The sequence below is a fragment of the Pipistrellus kuhlii genome, unplaced genomic scaffold (assembly GCF_014108245.1).
Source record: "Pipistrellus kuhlii isolate mPipKuh1 unplaced genomic scaffold, mPipKuh1.p scaffold_m20_p_1, whole genome shotgun sequence".
NCBI lineage: Eukaryota > Metazoa > Chordata > Mammalia > Chiroptera > Vespertilionidae > Pipistrellus > Pipistrellus kuhlii.
Window position 1 is genome coordinate 184,802,921 of NW_023425404.1, and position 21,275 is coordinate 184,824,195.

At 33.4% G+C, this 21,275-nt stretch overlaps 1 protein-coding gene across 5 annotated transcripts in view; it reads right to left on the minus strand.

The window, feature by feature from the left end:
• The window catches only part of STIM2 (stromal interaction molecule 2), a 133,648-nt gene that overhangs the window by 9,887 nt on the left and 102,486 nt on the right, over positions 1-21,275 (minus strand). For 3 of the 5 annotated variants that reach the window (XM_036418920.2, XM_045573534.1, XM_036418950.2), the window contains 8 exons: positions 18,950-19,061; positions 15,059-15,174; positions 11,859-12,036; positions 10,748-10,925; positions 6,252-6,419; positions 5,968-5,991; positions 5,448-5,548; positions 4,981-5,219 (listed from right to left, as the gene is read on the minus strand). In XM_036418920.2, coding sequence (XP_036274813.1) covers positions 4,981-5,219; positions 5,448-5,548; positions 5,968-5,991; positions 6,252-6,419; positions 10,748-10,925; positions 11,859-12,036; positions 15,059-15,174; positions 18,950-19,061 — 1,116 coding nt within the window. Of the gene's footprint in view, positions 1-3,436; positions 3,660-4,980; positions 5,220-5,447; positions 5,549-5,967; positions 5,992-6,251; positions 6,420-10,747; positions 10,926-11,858; positions 12,037-15,058; positions 15,175-18,949; positions 19,062-21,275 lie in introns of those variants that run through there. The other 2 variants (XM_036418942.2, XM_036418931.2) reach the window with 2 other exon arrangements.

Consider the following 21,275-nt stretch of genomic DNA (forward strand, 5'->3'; position numbering starts at 1 on the left):
AGTAGGAAAGAATGGGATGGAAAAATAGGCATATTCCTTGACTTACTTTGTGATGCTAGTTTTACTAGTAACCTTGATATCAAAATTAAGCAAAGAGTTTAGAAGGAAAAATTACTGGCTAAGCAAATGAATGATTAAAGATATAAAAACCCTAAATAAAATAATATAACAAACCAAATCTAATTTATCGTAAGTCATAATGTACTATTTGCATAATAAATTGGATCTGGTTTGTCACAATGCTGTTTTTATAATAAATTGGATTTGTTTGCTATATTATTTTATTTAGAGTTTTTACATACTTAATGAAATAGATGGAGTACAATTTCAAAGAATAAAAAAATAAAGCAAGTGATCATCTCAAAATATGTAGAAAATAGGAATAAAAAGGCCAAAAGGCACATGAAAACATGCTCAAAGTCACTAATTATACGAGAGATGCAAATCAAAACAACAATGCGGTACCATCTCACACCTGTCAGAATGGCCAACATCAACAAATCGACAAACGACAAGTGTTGGCGAGGTTGCGGAGAAAAAGGAACCCTCGTGCACTGCTGGTGGGAATGCAGACTGGTGCAGCCACTGTGGAGAACAGTGTGGAGTTTCCTCAAAAAACTGAAAATGGAACTCCCATTTGATCCAGTAATCCCACTCCTAGGAATATATCCCAAGAAACTAGAAACACCAATCAGAAAGGATATATGCACCCCTATGTTCATAGCAGCACAATCTACAATAGCCAGAATTTGGAAACAGCCTAGGTGCCCGTCAGCAGATGATTGGATCCAAAACTTTGGTACATCTACACAATGGAATACTATGCTGCCTTAAAGAAGAAGGAATTCTCATCATTTTAAATTGCTTAATTCAAAAGCAACCTATCAAAAATGTAGACAGAAAAAAAATCACACATCTTGATGAAATATTATTGGGAACATTCTTTTTAAAGTCAGAAATGGCAATCACTACTACCTGCAATCACCACTCTTATTCAACAGTTTACTGAAGGCTTTAGATTGAATAACATAGGAGAAAAATCATAAGGATTGGGAAGAAAACAGCAACTCATTATTGTCTATACAAAAAAATCCAAAAGGTCCTTAGAAGAGAATTCAATGTTTCTGTATACAAGATCAGCATATCCAAATCAACAGCACTTCTCTAAACATCAGCACAAGCTATCATATCTAGAAATTAACCTTTAAAACAAAAGATATGCAAAGAACTACACAGAGAAAAGAATAAATTTTACTTAAAGATATAAAAGGTCTCAAATTGAATTTATGAATAATATTTATTCTCAAATAAGTCAGTAAATTCAAAGAAATTCCAGTAAAAACCCAATGAAATTTCATAAGCTGATCCTTAAAAGACCAAGAGTAGCATACTGAAGCTGAATAATAAATGAAGGCTTTGACCTACCAAACCTCAATACCTACTATGAAGCTATAAGTAGCAACTAAGGCAGAATGGGACCAATGAAAGAAAACAGAGAACCGGGAAGCATCTATGTGGCTATGGAGATAAGTGGTGTCAAAATTCAGCAGAGAGAGAGGAGAAATGAGGCTGGGAAAACTCTTTATCTATACAATGATATATTTTGTTCACAATATGAACAAAAGTAACTTCTAGGTATATTAAAAGACTAAGGGATTAAAGCAAAACTTAAAAACTTTGAAGGCAGCTATCAAAATCTAATATCTTCTGAAAAAGACATAAAAAGCACAAATCATAAATTTGTCATTAAAATTTTTTTTTAACTCTTCTGATTAAAAAAGAAAATAAATAACATAGCACAATAAAAAAACAAAGGCAAATCCCAGGAGAAGATATCTTTAACCCTCAAAAGCACAGTTAACATTTTTTTTAAACTTCCAGATGAGTAAGAAATCCTGGAGAAAATTCCATAGTAGGAACAAAGAACTCAGGAAGGAATCTGAACAAATGTCAATAAATGATATGGTACTCCATCTCAATAGTCATCAAGGAAATAAAATATTTAGTAACAGTAAGATATCTTATAACACCCATTCAAGTTATAAACCAAATCACATCATTGGAAGTATTGTAAGGATATAAGAAGACAGGTTCTCATAAATAGTGGTTGTGTAAACTGATAGATCCACTTTTAGAGCAACTTGGCAATGACCAGTAAGGGGTGTCTTCAGGACAACACAGCAATCCATTTCTAGGTGTTTACCCAGAGAAACCCTCAGAGCTACGACATGGAGATGAAAGAAAGATGCTCATTGTAGTAGTATTTTATAAGGAGAACAAAAAAACAAAAAAAGGGAGAAAGAACTTATATCTGTACAAAAAGGAATAAACTGTGGTTTATTATTACAATAAACAAACAAACAAATAAATAAATAAATAAGCACACTGTGGTTAACTTATATTAAATAATTACAGTGAATTTGATTAATCTATATATAAACATGGAAAATTTATAAAACAGTTTTGAGCAAAAAAGAGTTAAAAACTACATACCAATATGTAGTTTGATACCATTTATGTAAATTTAAAAATAAATAACAATTGTATCTATTGCCTATGGATATACCTGCATGTAATAAAAGTACAATAGGCTTCAGAATGTAAACGACTTTAGAAGGGTGGGAAAGGGAGGCCATCTGGGTTAGCTATAGCTATAATGGTTTATTTTGATAGAGATGAATAAAGCAAAATGTTAATATCTGTTTACCTTTGAAGTAGGTGAGCATATTGCTTTTAGAAATATCTGAAAGGCTTTATAATAACAGATGTTAAATAAATTGCTACTGCATTCCCATTTCGAGCAGTACTATGAAAGTACCAACAGGAAAATAATCATCTGCTCTTACCCACACAGGGCTAACCTTTGATAGTATCTTCTCTGTCTTTTTTCTTTACAAGTAATTAAATACAGCAATATTATGATATGTATGTATAGTTTACAACCTTACTTGGCTCTTAATGTGCCATAGGATGTTTCCTTGTCGTTATTTCACACTTATATAGCTTACATACCCAGAGTACAAATTTAAAACTGCTCAGAAGAGTATATAATGAAGAGCCTTTATCCTACCTTAGACCTTCATCCTACTGCCAGGAGTTTCTTATTTATCAGGTCTAGAAATTATGCTTTTGTAACTAAGCAGAGTGAAATATCTCCGTTATGCCACTGGGTGGAGGCAAAGCTCTCCAAGTATAATTTTTGGTATGAGTTATTTTTCAGGGATAATAAAATTTTTAATGCACATATGAATATCTTTTCCCTCAAAAAAAGTACTTAAAAAATCTAGTCAATTTAGGGAATACATCTTGATGCACACTTTTGATGGTGCATAATTATGCATCCTAAGGAGGTCCTGCAACATTAAAAAAAAACACTTTAGTTTTCAAACAGCAACATATTCCTTTGAATCCGTGTTATATTTGTCAAGCTTGGGGCATATAATTCAAATAAACACAATATTCAAAGAATAGAGCTGGCCCAGATCTAGATATAACTCTGCAACCATCACTATCTTGCAGCATAGGGCCAATGAAATGAGTGAGGTCACACACTCAGTACTCATTACATTTACAACCTGTCCTCTCCTCCCTCCTCTTTTAAGATTTAGTGCCTCCCCAATCTGTTTGCATTATCTGTCTGCTGGTTTCATTTTTCCAACCTTAGAATTCCAACCATAGAAATGAACATAAACACAAAATCACTATTTATTTGCAAATTTAGAGATTTCTTTCATAAAAATGTTTTAAAAATTAGAACCCTTTCTAAATCATAATTTCAGGAAAGCTATAATTAAATAGAAAAACTAAAACTGGAAATGCTCATATATCATGATTTATCTAAAGACTAAAATTTCCATGTAAGTCTTCAATCAATCAATAATTAACTTCTGCTCTCCATTCTTTGGACTCCTGTTCTAAACATATATATATATATATATATATATATATGTTTTTATGAAGATCAGAAAGGTTGGGAAAAATGAAGTCGGAAGGCAATAATAAGGATAATGATTTCTAATACATAAAATATACCATTTGAAATTCAAACTCTCTATAACTTCGTGAAAAGTCCAAATACTTATTAACTCTGAAATTTATTAATAAAATCTAAAATATTTAAATTTCACTTTCCTGCCAAAATGTATTCTTTACCGTGTAAAATTTTTTCAAAGAATAGAACATAACAAAGGAACTGTACATTTTCTAGCAACAAAAAAAATCTACAAAATTTTCTAAACATAGACATAAACACAGTTTAATTTTATATAAAGGCAAATTGATTCAGTGCTTTATGAATAAACACTCTTTCAATAAAAGCACAGAATTGGAAAAGCAAAAAAAAAAAAATTTTTTTTTTAAATAAACATGCCTACTGAGAATGTCAACTCAATTTAAAAAAAAATTACAGGCTGGCTGGAAGTCACACAGTTGGTTAGTTAGTGCCAGAGCTAGGATTGGAACACAGAATTAGAGCTTGCCCTAAACCACATGTGTCAAACACAAGGCCCGCGGGCCAAATCCGTCCTGCCAGGCCTTGCAATGTGGCCCGTACCACGCTGTCATCACTGCACTCTGCTGCGTTTCCATCACAATGACAGTTTATGACTGTTCAGTAAACCATTCGGCCCGCGATTTAGGCTGGATTTTAGATTTTGGCCCCTTCTCTGATTGAGTTCGACACCCCTACCCTAAACTTTACTTTGTACTATAGATTACGCTGCTTTTTGAAAGGATGTTTTTCTTCAAAGCTCAGCCCTTCATTCATAAAAGTGATTTAGCATGTATGATATATCTCACACACACACACACACACACACACACACACACACACACACACCAGTAAACATAAGTTAACAACAAAAAGAGAAAACAAAGAATGTACATGTTTTTATCATAGCCTTCAAAGTAAATGCTCCATAAATGGCATGGTGTAAAGTTCCTTTAAAGCTATCCCAATTCCCCTTTGAACTCATCACTTACCAGGAAACTGTGACACTATTGGAGGTGTATCTTCATCCAAGTCGTCAACTCCTCCAGCGATTGGATAGGGTGGAATGGAGACTCTGGGCATCACCACCCAGCTGTGGTCAGAATAAAGGGAAGAGGTCAGGCTGGGGAGCCCCGAGTTATGGGCTATCTGGAAGCCACAGATCTTCTCAATCTGTTGCCAGCGAAACAGTCGTTCTCGTAAACAAGTTGTCAGCTCGGAGAGAGCTTTTCTGGAAAAGACAACATAGAAATTGTTATTTCAAGGCGTCCTTAATATGGCACTGAAAAAAGAACTACATGAATAGACCATGGCAATTAGCTAATTTCAATAAGAAATTACATACTCTTAGAATTAGTATGAATTATGTGATTATACATGGCCAAATTAAAATATAGATTGTCCCAAGAATTACATATTTCAGCACAGTGAAAATAAACAACTAAAATAACACTCTTACTTTGCTTCCAGAATTTTGTGGTCTACCTCATCTAGGGAGGAGCTGTGTGCAACATGCAGTGTCCCAAAGACTGTGCTTCTCTTCTTTTTAATTTTCTCTGCCTAGAAACCAAAGGAGAGAAAAATAAGGCTAGGTTTGGAGAAAATATACATATATTAATGAAGTTTATTTTGTTTTAAAAATATTAATAATCATAAAATCAGTGGAAAATTATTAGTCAATAATATTTAGCCCTATTTTCAAAAAAAAATAGATGAGGGAAAAAACAAACATGCTTTCCCAACTTAAACAGTATGATTAAAAACTCCGTTCTGGAGAATTTGTCTCTTATTTCTGTCATTCAGAAAGACCTGAATTTTTTATTAAAACTAACAAATAACATTATATCCTACTGCAATAGAGGTGTTAGTGAGTGAACTAAACTCTTTTTTTGTGTGTGTATGCTACATATTAGATTAATACTTAATCGTATTTCACACAACTTAATAAAGTCAGACATTAATTTCTAGTAACTACTGACCTGAATCAGATATGAAGCAGCAACCTAGAGGAGAAAAGCTCTGTATAAAACATTTATAATGATAATAAGGATGACTTTTAAATGGCACTAAGGTCATTCTGAAAGGTATACACCTCTTTAAAGAAAGCAATTCTACTTTACAGCCTATGATTATGACTCAATTAATATCAGTAAGTTCCAGTTCAAACAACAAATCTGCAATAATAAAAAATTATTCATATCTTTGCATTCCAACTGGTTAATCCTTCTAGAAATTTAATAAGTTTTGAAATATAATAGAGTACCTCATCCTTAGCAATAGCTAATTGCATTTCGGCATTCTGTCTTTTGATATTGTAGTACTGTACTTCTACTTCATGTGTCAACTGAAGCCATTTTTGAAGTGCATCTGGGACAGACCAGCTGCTTCTGAGTTCAAATTCTTTTTCAGCCTTTTTTAAAGCCATTCGAACCTGGATGGGACAGGGAGGGAGAAAAAGAGGGAGAGGAAAGAAGAAAAGAGAGAAATTTCTTTTAAGATATTCAAATAAAATTTTTTTTAAAAAAATTAAGATATTTTAGTACCCAAATTAAGAGAAAAGGCCGTTTTAATTGTGCTTTTTATAAACACCATTTTAAATCACAAAGTCTAAAACAATATATTTCTGACATTAAAACTTAAGCTAAAGTTTTAAGTGCACCTTAAATTCACTAAGCAAAGTTGTAAAGCCTGAGGATAGAGGGGACCTACATTGACCTTAAGTTGTAATACTTAGTTTTTATATTTTATTATACCCAGACTAAGAGTGAAAAAAATAAATCTAGGGCATATAAAAACTAAAACTTATCACATTCTTCTCATAATGCATTGTTTGTTTAAGAAGTAGGATATGAATAAGTGTCCAAAATAGGATGAATATCTGTTCTATTACCCCTTCTAACCTTCCCCCAAAACCCTACTATATACTCCATAACTATACCCTGACTGTTCCAAAGAATTTTTACCACTGCTATTTAATCCACTGCTCCTAATATAACAGAAAGTAGAATCTGACTGAGAGTCCATCTGATTTTTCTATGAGAAACCATGCACAGCCTTCAGGGCCCAAGTCTTCCTTTCAGTGCCCTGAGGGGAGCCAATGCTTAGTGTGGGAGGTGGTATTGCGTGCTAAGGAAAATACTCTTAAGGAAAGTGTCACAGAGAAAAAGGACACAAAAGGAAGAGACAACCCACTCTAGGAATGATTCACTTAAACTATCAGAATTCAAGCTAAAGATATGTAAAGACACATGATGAAATTTATGGAATTGCATATGCTAAAGACCTTCAGATAAATAAGGAGTGAGCTATGGAGAATTCTGCTTCTGAACACCATAACTGAAAATTAGTTTTCCTCAGGCTAAGTAAGGTAACTAAAACTCCACTCTTAAACCAACATGCAGGAGAATGTTTGATCTAAAAACCCAACATATTTAAATAAACTTTGTCGTTTGCCAGATTAAACTAAGAGTACTATACACACACTTTTGATGAAGAAACAGAATGGCTGTCAGATACTGTAAGAAAAAAAATGCAGAAAATATTTTTTTAAAAGTCTACAATTTAAGAACAAAAATTCACAATGGCCACTAAGTAGATAAATCAAAAAACGAATATTAAAAGCAAAGATAAGATCGCTGAAAACAAATCCTAAGCAGCATTTGCCTGACACAATTCACTGTGCAATGTGCTTGGGACAATACAGTGTTTAATAAGAAGCTTGGCTAAGCTGTGTGGCGTCCAGTTAATCTCTCAGGAAGAGAGAATGTGAGCTCAGGTCCTGTGATGTGCATAATACCACACAGTGAAGGGCTGCGGGCCCTTCTTCTGACAAGATTTTAAAGCTAAAGTTTCTCATGTAGTTTTCATTGCCAAAGAAGAATACATAGAATCTGAACAACTTTCACTGAAGTTTTTCTTTTTAATCATTAAAATTTTCCTTAATGTTATATCTACAAAGTTATTTCTCCTAAAATAATTCAATGAACACATTTAATACAGAAATGATATATTTCTAGTATATATTAGGCTTAATAATGTTTTGATTGTCAAATAATGTCTCAAATTTTTAAAAATCGTTACCTTCTAATAATAGCAACTATTTAAACTATTTTTCTGCTAATTCATAAGTTTATCATTTGACCTAAATTCCAACCCTTAGATTGAATTACGTTGTTATTTTTAGGGGAATGGATCTAAAATTGAATAATTAATAGGTTTCACAGATTATGAATTAAATTATTTAAAAATATAATTATTGACATCATTTTTTGTGTGTGTGTAAAACAGCAATAAGTAAAAACATGATATTAGAAAGAAACAGCCTAAACATCTGAAAACCTAGCTTTTAGATGCAACTTGATTCGTTATTACCTCTCTGACCTTCAGCAAATTCCTTACTTTCTAAGTCTGAATATCTCATGTAGAGCAGGGGTACTATGAATTGTCCCGACTTAAGCTTCTTTAGACTTTAAGAAAAAAATTACATATGTGAAAAGAATTTACACAAAAGATAAAGTAATATTATTTGCCCCAAAGTTTTTGTTTTAGGGTAAAAACCACTATATAAAATATGTACCAGATTCTCCTGCTTTCTAATTTTGAGAAGTTGACTTATCCCCCAGCCAAAATATAGGAATGCTTCCAACTATGTAGAAATATGGATTATATAACAATGTACTAAAATTAATTTCCCAGTTAAACTTACTTCCATAAACAAAGCCTTTAATAACATTAAAGGAGAACATGGTCTCTGGAATATGACATGCAGTATCTTGACTTTGCTACTTAAATCTTGCCACTGTGTGTCCTAAGGTAAGTTACTTAACCTCTTTATATATCTCATCTGTAAATGAGGGTAATCTCTCTGTTTTGTGAAGATTAAAATTTAGCAATGAATCATTTATAATATGCATAAAACACATAAACACTTATAAAATTATGTTTCTTATTTCTATAATCATATTAGATAGAGATCTTTCTAAATACCCATTTTTCTCCTTTAAACTTACTTCTTACTAACTCTGGATCTCATTAGGATTCTTTGTACTGAGACATCATGGCAATCTTAGAGTCCCCATGCCAAAAACCTCAGATGAGAATGAATGTTAGTGATTCTTGGACATTCTTTTCTATTGTCTTGTCCCTCAATGTGAAATAGTCACCTATATGATACTGCTATCAGTTTATATCTCCATAGTATAGAGGATTCCCACTACTGCTTTCTGATTTGCACTTTTTATCAGCAAAGTTCAGAAAAAAGCTAAAAAGCTTTTAATTTAGTACTGGGAACAAACCAAGAGTTAGAAGTCTCAGTGGGAACAGGCAGGGAGTTCTCACATAAGTAAAGGGCAAAGTATCTAAGTCTTGAACACTATCATTTTAGCTAGGCCTTTTTTGTTGTTAACCTCTTGTTCTTTACTATGTTCTGTACAGAAGTGTTTTTTGTTGTTGTTTTTTCAAGTAAATAGAGCTTGATTACAAATATGTCTAGAAGGCAACTTAAAAGAACACACTCTTTTCAGGGAAAAGGTCCGAAAAACAGATGTCTGGGGTATGCAGAAAGAATAGTTAGCAATTAATAAAAGAGCTGGCTGACTGCATTTAGTAAAAAAAATTACAAACTCAAAAGAAAGAGTAATTGCACTTGGAACATTTTCTCAGGAGTTGAAATTAAAACTCATTTATCACCTAATTTTTATTTCTTATTTAGCACTTGACTGAAAAGGCAACAATGCAGAAAGCAAAGTGGAAGGCAGAACACCTAGGTTCTTGGCCCTGGTTTACAACTGAGTCATTCTCTAATCTTGAGAAAGTTGTCTCCTCCTCATTTTGTTCCTCAGTTTATTTACCAATAATACCAGGGTCAGAGTCAAAAAAAGGAGATGAGACCACAGAACCAGAGGTTGCAGTGACACACTTTGAAGATGAAGGAAGGTGCCAAGAGCAAAGAAATGCAGGCGGCCCCAAGAAGTTGGAAAAGCAAGGAAACAGATCCTCCCCTAGGGCCTCAAGAAGGAATGCAGGCCTGAGGACCTATTTTAAACTCTGACTTTGAGAACTGTAAGACAATAAACATGTGTTGTGTTAAAGCCACTAAGTTTGTGTTAATATTTTATAGAAGGAATAAAAAACAAATATATCTGCCTATAATTAAATTCTTCCAGAACCACTACCCACAGGACTACCCAATGCCTGAATGCCTACTATCCATCTTGAATTAATTTGTAGTGGAAGCAGATATTAGAAAGGACATCCTTCACACCAGGCATTGCCAACCTTTCAGACTTCATGGACCACCAGTTAGTGGCCACTGTTTTAGAGTCTAAAGTTTAGACAACCTTACAATTGTTAGAAGATTCTATTCTAAAGCCATTTAATAGGACTCAAATTGATGTTTAATAGAGATTCTTTACCTTTGCAGAGAAGTTTAACGTTAGACATACTTTACTAGGTTATAATTGAGAACAGAAACATTACAAATGTTAAATTAAATAAACGCATTACATTTACTCAAGACAATTGACATGGCCTGAGATGAGATTTCAAGAAGGAGAGAACATGATGGCAACTTTATCTTTTAGTTACTACTTGGTTACTTTTGCTAAAAGGATTTTGACCAATGCAAACAATATAAACAAATGATTCTTTGATTAACTGAAGAGTATACAATTGAACTAAATTACAAGATTGAACAAAAACAAAAAATTCAGAATGGCAATACAAATATTCTAACAAATACTTTTTAAAAAATGTAAATACCTGTTCCAGTTCCTGCTCTGCATATTGACGTCTACTCAATTCACTTTCAGCTCCCTCCCTTAGCTCCTTCAGCCGACAAGCCTCCTCCTTTGCGAAATTGATTTCATCCATCATTTTGCGCTCTAGATTTTGCTTTTCTACAGCAACATTTCTGTTTTCTTCCTGTGCCTTTTCAAGTCTTAAAGGATAAAAATGTAATTCCACAAAAGTTTCCAAAATTTCATTTTATTAAATAAAAAATAAATATGTATCAAGCAGTAAGATATGTGCAATCAAAATTTATAGACTTTTCTATTAATCTTAAGTCTGGATAATAAAATCATTAGGTAGTCTATTATATACAGCTATTTTGGTTATCTTTTTTAAAATATATATTTTTATTAATTTCAGATAGAAAGGGAGAGGGAGCAATAGAAACATCAATAATGTGAATCATTCATCAGCTCTGGGCATGTGCCCTGATGGGGAATTGAATTTAACCTCCTGGTTCATAGGTCTATGTTAAACCAACTGAGCCACACTGGCCAGACTATTTTCGTTATCTTGAGATCAAAATACAGGTATAACAGGGAAGTACTCTTTAGCAAAGAGACTTTTAGGAAATACAGAATTATTTAAATCATGTTGAAAATATAATTTAACTTCATATATAATTCCACCTATTTATGATTGACTTCCATTGGTCTCTACCCATCCATTCCCTAAAGCCATGGTCGGCAAACTGTGGCTCACGAGACACATACAGCTCTTTGGCCCCTTGAGTGTGGCTCTTCCACAAAATACCATGGCCTGGGTGAGTCTATTTTGAAGAAGTGGTGTTAGAATAAATTTAAGTTTAAAAAATTTGGCTCTCAAAAGAAATTTCAATCGTGGTACTGTAGATATTTGGCTGTTGACTAATGAATTGGCCGACCACTGCCCTAGAGCATGCCTTCATAATAAATACATAATCATAAGAATATAATGATACTTTTACATATGTGGAATGAAGTATAGATACATTCCTGATGTGAGTATCAACCTAAATGTGTATATGCACATGCTCATATTACATTTTCATAAATAGTATTCTCCTACATAAATAAGAAGACTTATAGCTTGTTTTACTTACCTCTCTTGTAAGTCCATTAGACTTTGCTCTGCAGTTTGCAGACTCTCTAAGTCTTTCATCATTTTTGCAACATGTTCTTTTGATGTTTTATTCTGTGTATAAGCAAACCAACAACCTCCAACACCAATTACTATAGAAACTGTGAGGATAAAATCCTTCATCCAGTTATGAGGAGGGCCTATGGAGAGAATTAAAGATGGTTAAATTAATCTTTGAGCGTAACAGAATCTCAATACACAGAGAGACTTTTTTTAAATTAGTAGGCATCTAAAAATTAAACAAAACAAAAAGTCAAGATGACCCTCCCATATAAAACACAACCTTTTAAAAAATCCTTTTCAAATAATCAATATGTTTATTATAACTACCTGATATACAATACTAGACCAGTGGTCAGCAAACTTTGGCTCGTGAACTGCTGTTTGCCACTCTGTTGACTAATGTGTTTGCTGACCACTGGGATAGGAACAACAATAGCCTGCAATTATTGGAATAAAGAGTCTAGGTCAGTGGTCGGCAAACTCATTAGTCAACAGAGCGGCAAACTTCAGCTAGAGAGCCGCATGTGGCTCTCAAGCCGTAGTTTGCGATCACTGTACTATACCTACAGGAGACAGAGACAAACCAATATGGATGCTTCATGTCTCTGCTGGTACAGGAGGAAGTAACAGAAGTCCTGGGACCCCTAAAAAACCGACAGCACCTCCCACGATGTACTGAGAATGGTCCTCTAGGTGAAGGAGTCATAAAGAATGTCAGCATCGCATTCCAACTCCTATAGTCAAGTTAGGCAGCTGTGATGCTTTGATAAACTGGAATGCTAATCATTCACCAAAACAGCATCTTCCCCAAGCATACAGCCATGTAACTAATTAAGGCTAATCAGTGATTTTCACCAAAGGTGATATTTTCCCCCAACAAACATTTAGACTTTTTTTTTTTTTTTTTTTTTTTTTTTTGTCACAATTGGGAGGAGAGTGAAAGCAGCAGGGAGAGCTGTTACTGATGTCTAGTAGGTAGAAGCCAAAGATGTTGTTAAACATCCCACAATGCCCAAGAAAATCATTTCCCCCTCACCCACTTCTATAAAAAAAAATTACCTAGGAATTATCCAACCTGCAATGTGAATAATGTCAAGGTTAAGAAACCATGGGTTAAATGACCATAACAATATTGTTTTAGATGGTTACTTGCCAGAGATATCTGGATTATTAGAAAGAATAGGATCACTTCCCCTACCAAGTCAGGCAAGACAGTAACCCCAACATTGTTGTAAGTAAAGAGTAAGGAGCCAGGGCCTACCATCTTCAATGATACAAAACATAGAACTCACTAGGCAAATAATGTTCTAGTTTATTAGGAACTTTACTAGAGTTGTCAATACACTTTAATTTTCAGGGGGCTCTTTGGAGGAAGACACAATGATAACTAACACAATAAAATGTATGCGTGACAAGTTCCTGTGCGTACAAGTCTAGGGTCCGTATATGTTGCACAGTGCGATAAATAGCATGCTCTATGCTAGACACCCTCGGGGTCGTGTGTTTCCAGAGTGCATGCCCGCCCCCCACAGTGAAAGAGATGCACTACCCCAGGGTAAAGTCTCAAAGGATTTATTTCTATTTTTGCCTCAGACCATGAGGTTCCACTCAGGCTCTAGATTAATTATGAGCCCGTTTCAGGCTGAAATATAATCACCAGGAATAACAATAAATAGATGGGCAAGTTTCCAAACTGCAGTAAAACTAGAAAAGATTTTAGGGAAAACTCCTTTAAAATGTATCTCTGTTCATTTGACATTGCTGGTTTTGCATAAACCTAACATGGGTGTTCCAACTACAGGCTCATTCATTCAAATAAAAATTTTAAGACAAACAATAAAAAGATGTAGCTTATTTAGTTTATTAAAATATTTATTTTCAACATTCTCTGAGACTAGTTTGGCTCCTTTTCAAATAATAATATAATACTGTTTAGAGGGTGGTTTGTTTCTGAGTTAATAAAATATAAATATGCCTGACCAAGTTTTATATAGAGATAAATTCTGGAATTTAATTCCTATTTTCACCAATCACCCACATGAAAAAACTAGGAAGAATCGCACAGAAGACAGCTCCCAGGAGATCCAGTAGAAAAGTTAGACAAGGAAAAGGTTAGAAAGGGCATCATCTCCGTGGAATGCTCGGCATTTCAGTAGTGTTCTATTTCCTAGGGTTTGTAATTTCCAACAGAGCATTTCCACCAGCCCTCACAAAGGGAAGTTCCAGCTGTTTCACCAGCTGCTCTTTTAGCCTGAGCCAAAAAAGAATCTCCAGTAAAATCATGGAATCCATCCAACCGCTTCAGCAACTCTTTTTTAGCAGAGCCACCTCCGAGATAGTATCACAGAAACCTACAAGTGTCCTAGCTTCAAGAATGGAGGTAAAATAAATGTTAGTTTCCTAATTTGTAATTTGTGGAAGACATTTTTCTTGTATTAATTATGTTATTCATTTTTGGCTTCGGAAAAATAAAACATAATTCCTCTAACAGGTGCCTCTTAAAACACTTTCTGAAATTTGAAATTAAATTAATAAGCATATTAAACTTGCCTTCTGAGAAACAGTAGTCCTGTCAAATTAAAGAAATATAGGTTTATTTTCTTTACAAATATGACAGATTAATTACTTAACTATTCCTCTTCCAAACAATCTAAAGAACAATTCATCACCTTGTGCTTGTGTCAGGAAAGTCTGTTACTTTGTAAAGTTTTAAAATGGGTCTTTATTTTTTATTTATATAAAAAATAATTTTCTTGGTGATTAATGAAATCAAGTTAGGTTCTATTCATGCATCAAGATGGTTAGATTGCACCATTTTTTTAAAGGGACTATTCAGTGAACATCCAACTATAATAACATTAGCAAAATTGCTATAAAGACAAAGTTTCAAATCTAGAAATTTAATTCTAAATTTTCAACATAATGTTTATAACTTTTAATATCAGCAAACAAGCTTTGAAAATTTCACATTCTATATTTCAATGACAAAAAGTCTAACCCTATAAATCTTTTGTTTTAAGATAGTATTAAATTTCCTTTATACCTAATAGATTATTATTCTTAGTGGTCTACTACCTTCCTTACTTTTTCCTTCTTTAGATAACAAATAGATGATCTGATTATTCTTTTGCATCATATTCTGTGAGAGCAAATACTAACGTGTTAGAGGTCCAAACAAAACCACATCCAGTGCCTTGAGCTGAAGTTTTTGTCTGTGACTCCGGTCGTTGATTTTCAACTGAGATATCATAAATGAAGGTTCATGTACTGCTATCCTGTTCATTTAAAAAAAAAAATACATACACATTAAATAAAAATATTTCTAGCATATAAATTTAAAGATTTGAGCAACATATTTAATACTTTACATATTAGTGATCATTACTGTAACAGCTCATTCAAGTGTGATTTAATACTTTATTACATGTATCAAAAACCTTCTCAGCGCAATGTTAGCTGTACAAACACTCCTGAATGTTAATAATTTAGTTGCTAGGTTGGTATTTTTGTTTTCTGAGGTTATTTTGTACTGTAACTTACTCTGATTTTAAAATTTATCAAATTCAAAATATTTTACAATCATTAATTACCTGACATCTTAGTGTCATTTCACAAAGAACAAGAAACTTATAAGTAATAGCAGACTTTAAAAAATAGTATCTAGGTCTATACCTTTATAGTTTAATGTTTAAACTGTTTAAAAATTAAATAAAGTACACTAAGTCATAAGTGGGAAGTAAGCATTCATTATTAGTTAGGAAAGTAAACTGAAGGATTAATGTAATAAGGAGTACTGACCCATTTTATTAGATATGAAAAAAGTAAGAATGAGGCCAAAGGCACAGTTAAAACAAAGTAATAAAATCACTTCAATTTGGACTTCAAACTCAAGCAGCCCAGTCAGTAGTCAGCTAAGATTTCTTAACAACCAAGTATGATGCTAAAAATAATAATAATAATAATAATAATAATAATAATAAAGTAATTGTTAATAACAATGACAATAAAAAGAAGCATGTACTATGTGTCAGAACCTGGGTTAGGGCTTAATTAAAATTCAAAACAAACTATATTGTATGTCAGTATGTGTGTGTGTGTGTGTGTGTGTGTGTGCTGTGCGTGTGCGCGTGCATTTCCCATTTTATAGATGAGGAAACTAAAGTAGTGAGAGGTTGAGTAACTTGCTCAAGATTACATAATTAGTAAGAGGTAAGGCAGAAACTCAAACCCAAATATGAATGATTCCAATGACTGCACCTGAACCACTACACTTGAGTTAGGGCCATCAGAACCTCTGAGTATGAAGAAGTTACAGTAACTCCTATAAAGCTTCTATAAAACTTTAGAGAATAAAGATCTCTAACTTTCCCTTTATGAAATGTCTTCCTTCATCTTCTCCACAGATACCTTACGTGTATGTTCCTATTACTCCTTTAATATGACACTTAGCAAAGTCATTGAAAGCAAAAATGTTGTTTTAGATGGTTACTTCGCTCTGTATCCCCAAACCTAGCATGGTGCTTGGCAAAAGTAGATGCTTGCTAAATATTTGTATAATAGATGAATGAATGCATGGATGGATACATGAATGAATCCACAGCAATACTATCAATAGACTAAATTTAAGAAAGACAATGAGATGTAGTGAAAAGGAAACTATGTAACAGAATTTTATTCAAAGTTCAATATGAGCACAGAGGTGGAAGTGATTCTACCTGAGTGGGTGAGGATGTCAGGGAAGATCACACAAGTCTGAAAGGAATGAGGAGGGATGTATCAGGTGAAGAGAGCCTTAGTATAAGCTCTGGTAATAAGAATTACAGAGAATAGAAAATACAGTAAAAGGCTTAAGATAACCATCTGGCTATCTATTTCTGAGGTAACAATATTTTAATGTCACAGAAAGGAAACAATAATGAATTGTTTCAGGCATGTATACATCTAGAATGTGTAATATATTTTCTAATGCTTTTATATAAATAGCTCCTATATCTAGAGTTGCCCTACATAACTCTCTGTAGCTTACACGGTTAAGTTAAATGATACTGCCTCTTTAAATGGACTTATCTAACTGCAGTACCATATAAAATTCCATATAAGCTTCTACATATATAACTTTTCTTTTGTAAAAACATGTTTACTATTTTTTAAAAACTGGTCTTGATTAAGTGTGTATTATTTCACCAATTCTACCAGAATTTTAGGTATCTCTGATATCTTTTATTTAACAAAAAGAAAAAAGCAGCTATAACATTTACTGCCATAATACAGAGTAGTCAATTTTATTTAATGTTGTTGTTTTATAAAGAAACTTCCCAAAAGACATAAGAAAAATGCCATGAGTTCCTCATAACCAGGGTAACATATATAACTCAGAAAACTGTAATCCCATTTTAATGCTCTACTACCCTGCTTATTTTAATTAGTCTTATTTAAAAGCAAGAACTATATCATATTTGATTTTTGTCTTCTTTCCAGCATCTAGTTGCACCATGAACATAAAGATACTGAAAACGCACTTGTTGAACTAATACTTATTCCCATAATTTCATCACTATAGTCATTTGCACAGTAAAATAAAAAATAACTGATGTTGATGGTCAGAATACATTTAAGGGAAAGGTGAAAACTTCCAACTAGATCCAAAATATAGACTTTCAATCAATAAAAGTCACATATTTAAATAGGGTAGGTAAGCCAATTGATTAGAAATACAATGTGCATATTTCATCATGTATAATAATCCTATATAATAAAAGCCTAATATGCTGTGTCTGGTCGTCTGTTCAGCCAATCAAAGTGTAATGTGCTAATGCTGCTCAACTATTCGCTATGACGTGCACTGACCAGGGGGCAGATGCTCCTACCAGCAGGTTAGCTTGCTGCTGGGGTCCAGCCATCAGGACTGAGCCCTCCTGTGGTCCCTCCCTGGCTGGCCAACCTCCTGCATCCCTCCCCAGCCTTGATCATGCACTGATGGGGTCACTCAGCTTGACCTGTACCCTCTCACAATCTGGGACTCCTTGGGGATGTCAGAAAGCTGGTTTTGGCCAGACCCCTCAGTTAGATAATAAAAATGGATTAGAGTTTTTTAGTATAAGAAACAATCCAGGGAGGAATGAAACATAAGCAACCTTGTAAGGGTAAAATTCTGGTAGAATTTTTGCAAATTTTAACATTAAAACCTATAAATATTAAGTTTACTAATGGAGATTTAGGAAATATAATTCAAAAAATTAGTAACAATTCCAGACATAGAGAGGATAAATTAGCATCCTAAACTCTGGTATCAGATTTATTTGTGTTCAAATGCTGCCTTAGACAAAATATTTAAAATCTCTCTAACTTAGTTTTTTAAGTCTATAAAATGGGGATAGTGATACATAATTCATGTTAACCATGAAGCTTACATGTGATAATATAGAGTACCTCTATGCAATTTTACATTTTATTCATTAAAATTCATTTTTTAAAGTTTAACTTATGGCCACTAATACTGAGTGGTTATTGTTATTAAATGAATGCCAATTAAGAAGAATCTATAAAGTAATCCATTCAAACAGATCTTTTCTTGAAGGTGGATCTGTATCAAATAAACATTTTTTTTTCATATTTACCAGATGGTCAGAGATTGGTTCCTTTGATGTTATCTAAAAAAAATATACAGCTGGCCCACCTTCTCATTTTCAAAATTATTTTTCTTGGGTATAAATTTTTAAAGGGTGTTTAGTATTGTTTAGACAAGAAAAATGGATTGAAACTTGCAAAAACTCATACCTTCAAAAATTAAAGAATGGGTATATGTATAATATGTCCTTTGAGTTCTTAGCCACAGAAGTAACACATAGATTTGGCAATGAAAAGAAACATGTGGCATATAACTCTCCATGAGTGGAAAAAATACATTTGGATAATAAAGACTCACCTGGCAGCTGATCGATGACTCTCTCATCGATGTTTCTAACTCTCTATCTCTCTCCCTTCCTCTCTGTATAAAATCAATAAAATATATATAAAAATATATATATATATAAAAAAATAAAGACTCACCTGGGAAGCGTTGTTCCTTTGACATTATTGTCTCTAAAGTTCTTCTCATACTGGGGTAGTTCTACAAACTCTATTAACCACTGAAGTGTGTCCTCAAGAGTCCAATTATGAACTACAAGATATAAAAGGAGAAAGCATATTTTATACATACCTACTTTCAGAATTTATATAAATTACGTATCTATTTATAAAGATACACATAAACATACACATATAATTACTGTAATTTCAGAGGCAATAAAGATGTTTGACTGAATTTTTCAATTCAATTCAATGTTAAGTACTAAAATGGTATTAATACTTAGCATTCTATGAGAGCTAAAAACAATAAAGAAATACCTCCTACCCTAAAGGGCTTAAATCTAGAATAAAGAAAACACATTAAAAGAGACAAAATATTAACATGATTAATTCTAAAATAAGCATCTATGCAAAGTTTGTGCAGTGTGAAACAAACCACTATTTCCATGAATGTAGAAATCTTATTATTCATCATTCTTCCCACATATGCACCGGGAATATGGTAACTTTATTCAAACAAGATGAATAAAGTTCTTGCTCTCATGGAACATAAATTACGTTGGGAGTAGGGAGGGGCAATTTATGAAAAAAAGAAAGAGGGGGCAGATTTCAGATATTGATCAGCTATTAAGGAAGGAAAGATGTCAGAATAAACATCTCTGAAGAGCTATTGTCAAGAATGAGACCTAAAAATGAGAAGGAGTCAACACTGATGATCTGGGTGAAAAATATCCCAAATTGGCAGGAAAAGCAAATGTAAGGACCTTACTATAGGAATGAACTAGCTGTGGTTGAGAGATAGGAAGAAGTCAGAGTCCAAATCATAAAGAGTTTTCAAAAATTCTGGACATTTTTCCAATTTCAATAAAATGGTAAGGGTAAAATAATCTGTTTGAAACTATCAGCCTTCAAAATATGGAGAATGGATTATAGGAGATAAGACTGAAAACTGAAATAAGGAAACCACTCCTTATATATCTGCCCAAGCAGAAGAGGTTATTGGCTTGGATTATGGAGCTCATAGAGAATATGGTGACATGTGGTTAGATTCAGGACATATTCTGGGATAATGCTGCTAAATGTGCTGATAAAGTGGGTGGGGGAAAGCCCAAAACAGTACAGAGGATGGTGCCATTAACTGAGATAGGAAAGAATGGTGGGGACAGACTGGGGAGGCAAGTATTGGCAGGTGGCAGAGATCAAAGTTCTGTTTTTAGACATGCTATGTTTAAAGTATGTAGTAGATATTTAAGTGTAGATAAGCAGTCAGATATACAAGTCTGAAGCTTAGGAAAGAGTGAGGTTAGGAACGGAGACATAAATTGAGAGTCATCAGCATGCAGATTAGACTGAATGAGAACTTCCAGAAGAATGAGGATAGCTAGTAATGGATTCTAAGAGACTGGATCAAAATCATGAAGAAAATGATAGCCAACATCTCTTCTGCTGGGCACTGATTTTGAATTAAGCTTTCTATATACACTTTTTCCTTTGAGCCTTAAAAACACACAAAACAAAACAAAACAAAACAAAAAACTTATGAGGCACTAACATGATCATCTCCATTTTGGAGATGAGAAACTGAGACATTAGTGAGACCTAAGTAGTCAGCAGCAAGACTAAATTTGAACCTAGGCTCACCAACCACAAGACCTAATGCCATACTATTCTGAGAGCAATAACATTAATTAACAATCAGTTAAATATTGGAAGTAACTCAGACATTTGTTTGAAGAGTATGAAGGACCATGATAGTTTATCCAAATAAAATTATGCAAATACACTTGGAAAATGAAGAGCTCCATATTATCTGCATTTAATTTAAGGATTTTGGAAAACAAAGTGTTTATATACCATAGAAAAGGTCCAAGAAAAATGAAGAAAACAAGTGAGCAATAAAAGCAGACCTGGGAATCCATCTGTTTAAAAAGGAATCTGCCTTTTTTTCATTATTTAGAGAAAAGCTTAAATAAATTATTAGTTAAAAATTAACAAAAATTCGCCGAAACCAGTTTGGCTCAGTGGTAGAGCATCGGTCTGCGGACTGAAAGGTCCCAGGTTCAATTCCGGTCAAAGGCATGTTCATTGGTTGCGGGCACATCCCCAGTAGGGGTTGTGCAAGAGGCAGCTGGTCTATGTTTCTCTCTCATCGACGTTTCTAGCTCTCTATCCCTCTCTCCTCCTCTCTGTAAAAAATCAATAAAATATATTTTTAAAAAATTTAACAAAAATTCATTTAAAATTATATATGGTAATTGATAATTTTATATTGATTCAAAGCTTTATTTTCTTCATGTTCTCTCCT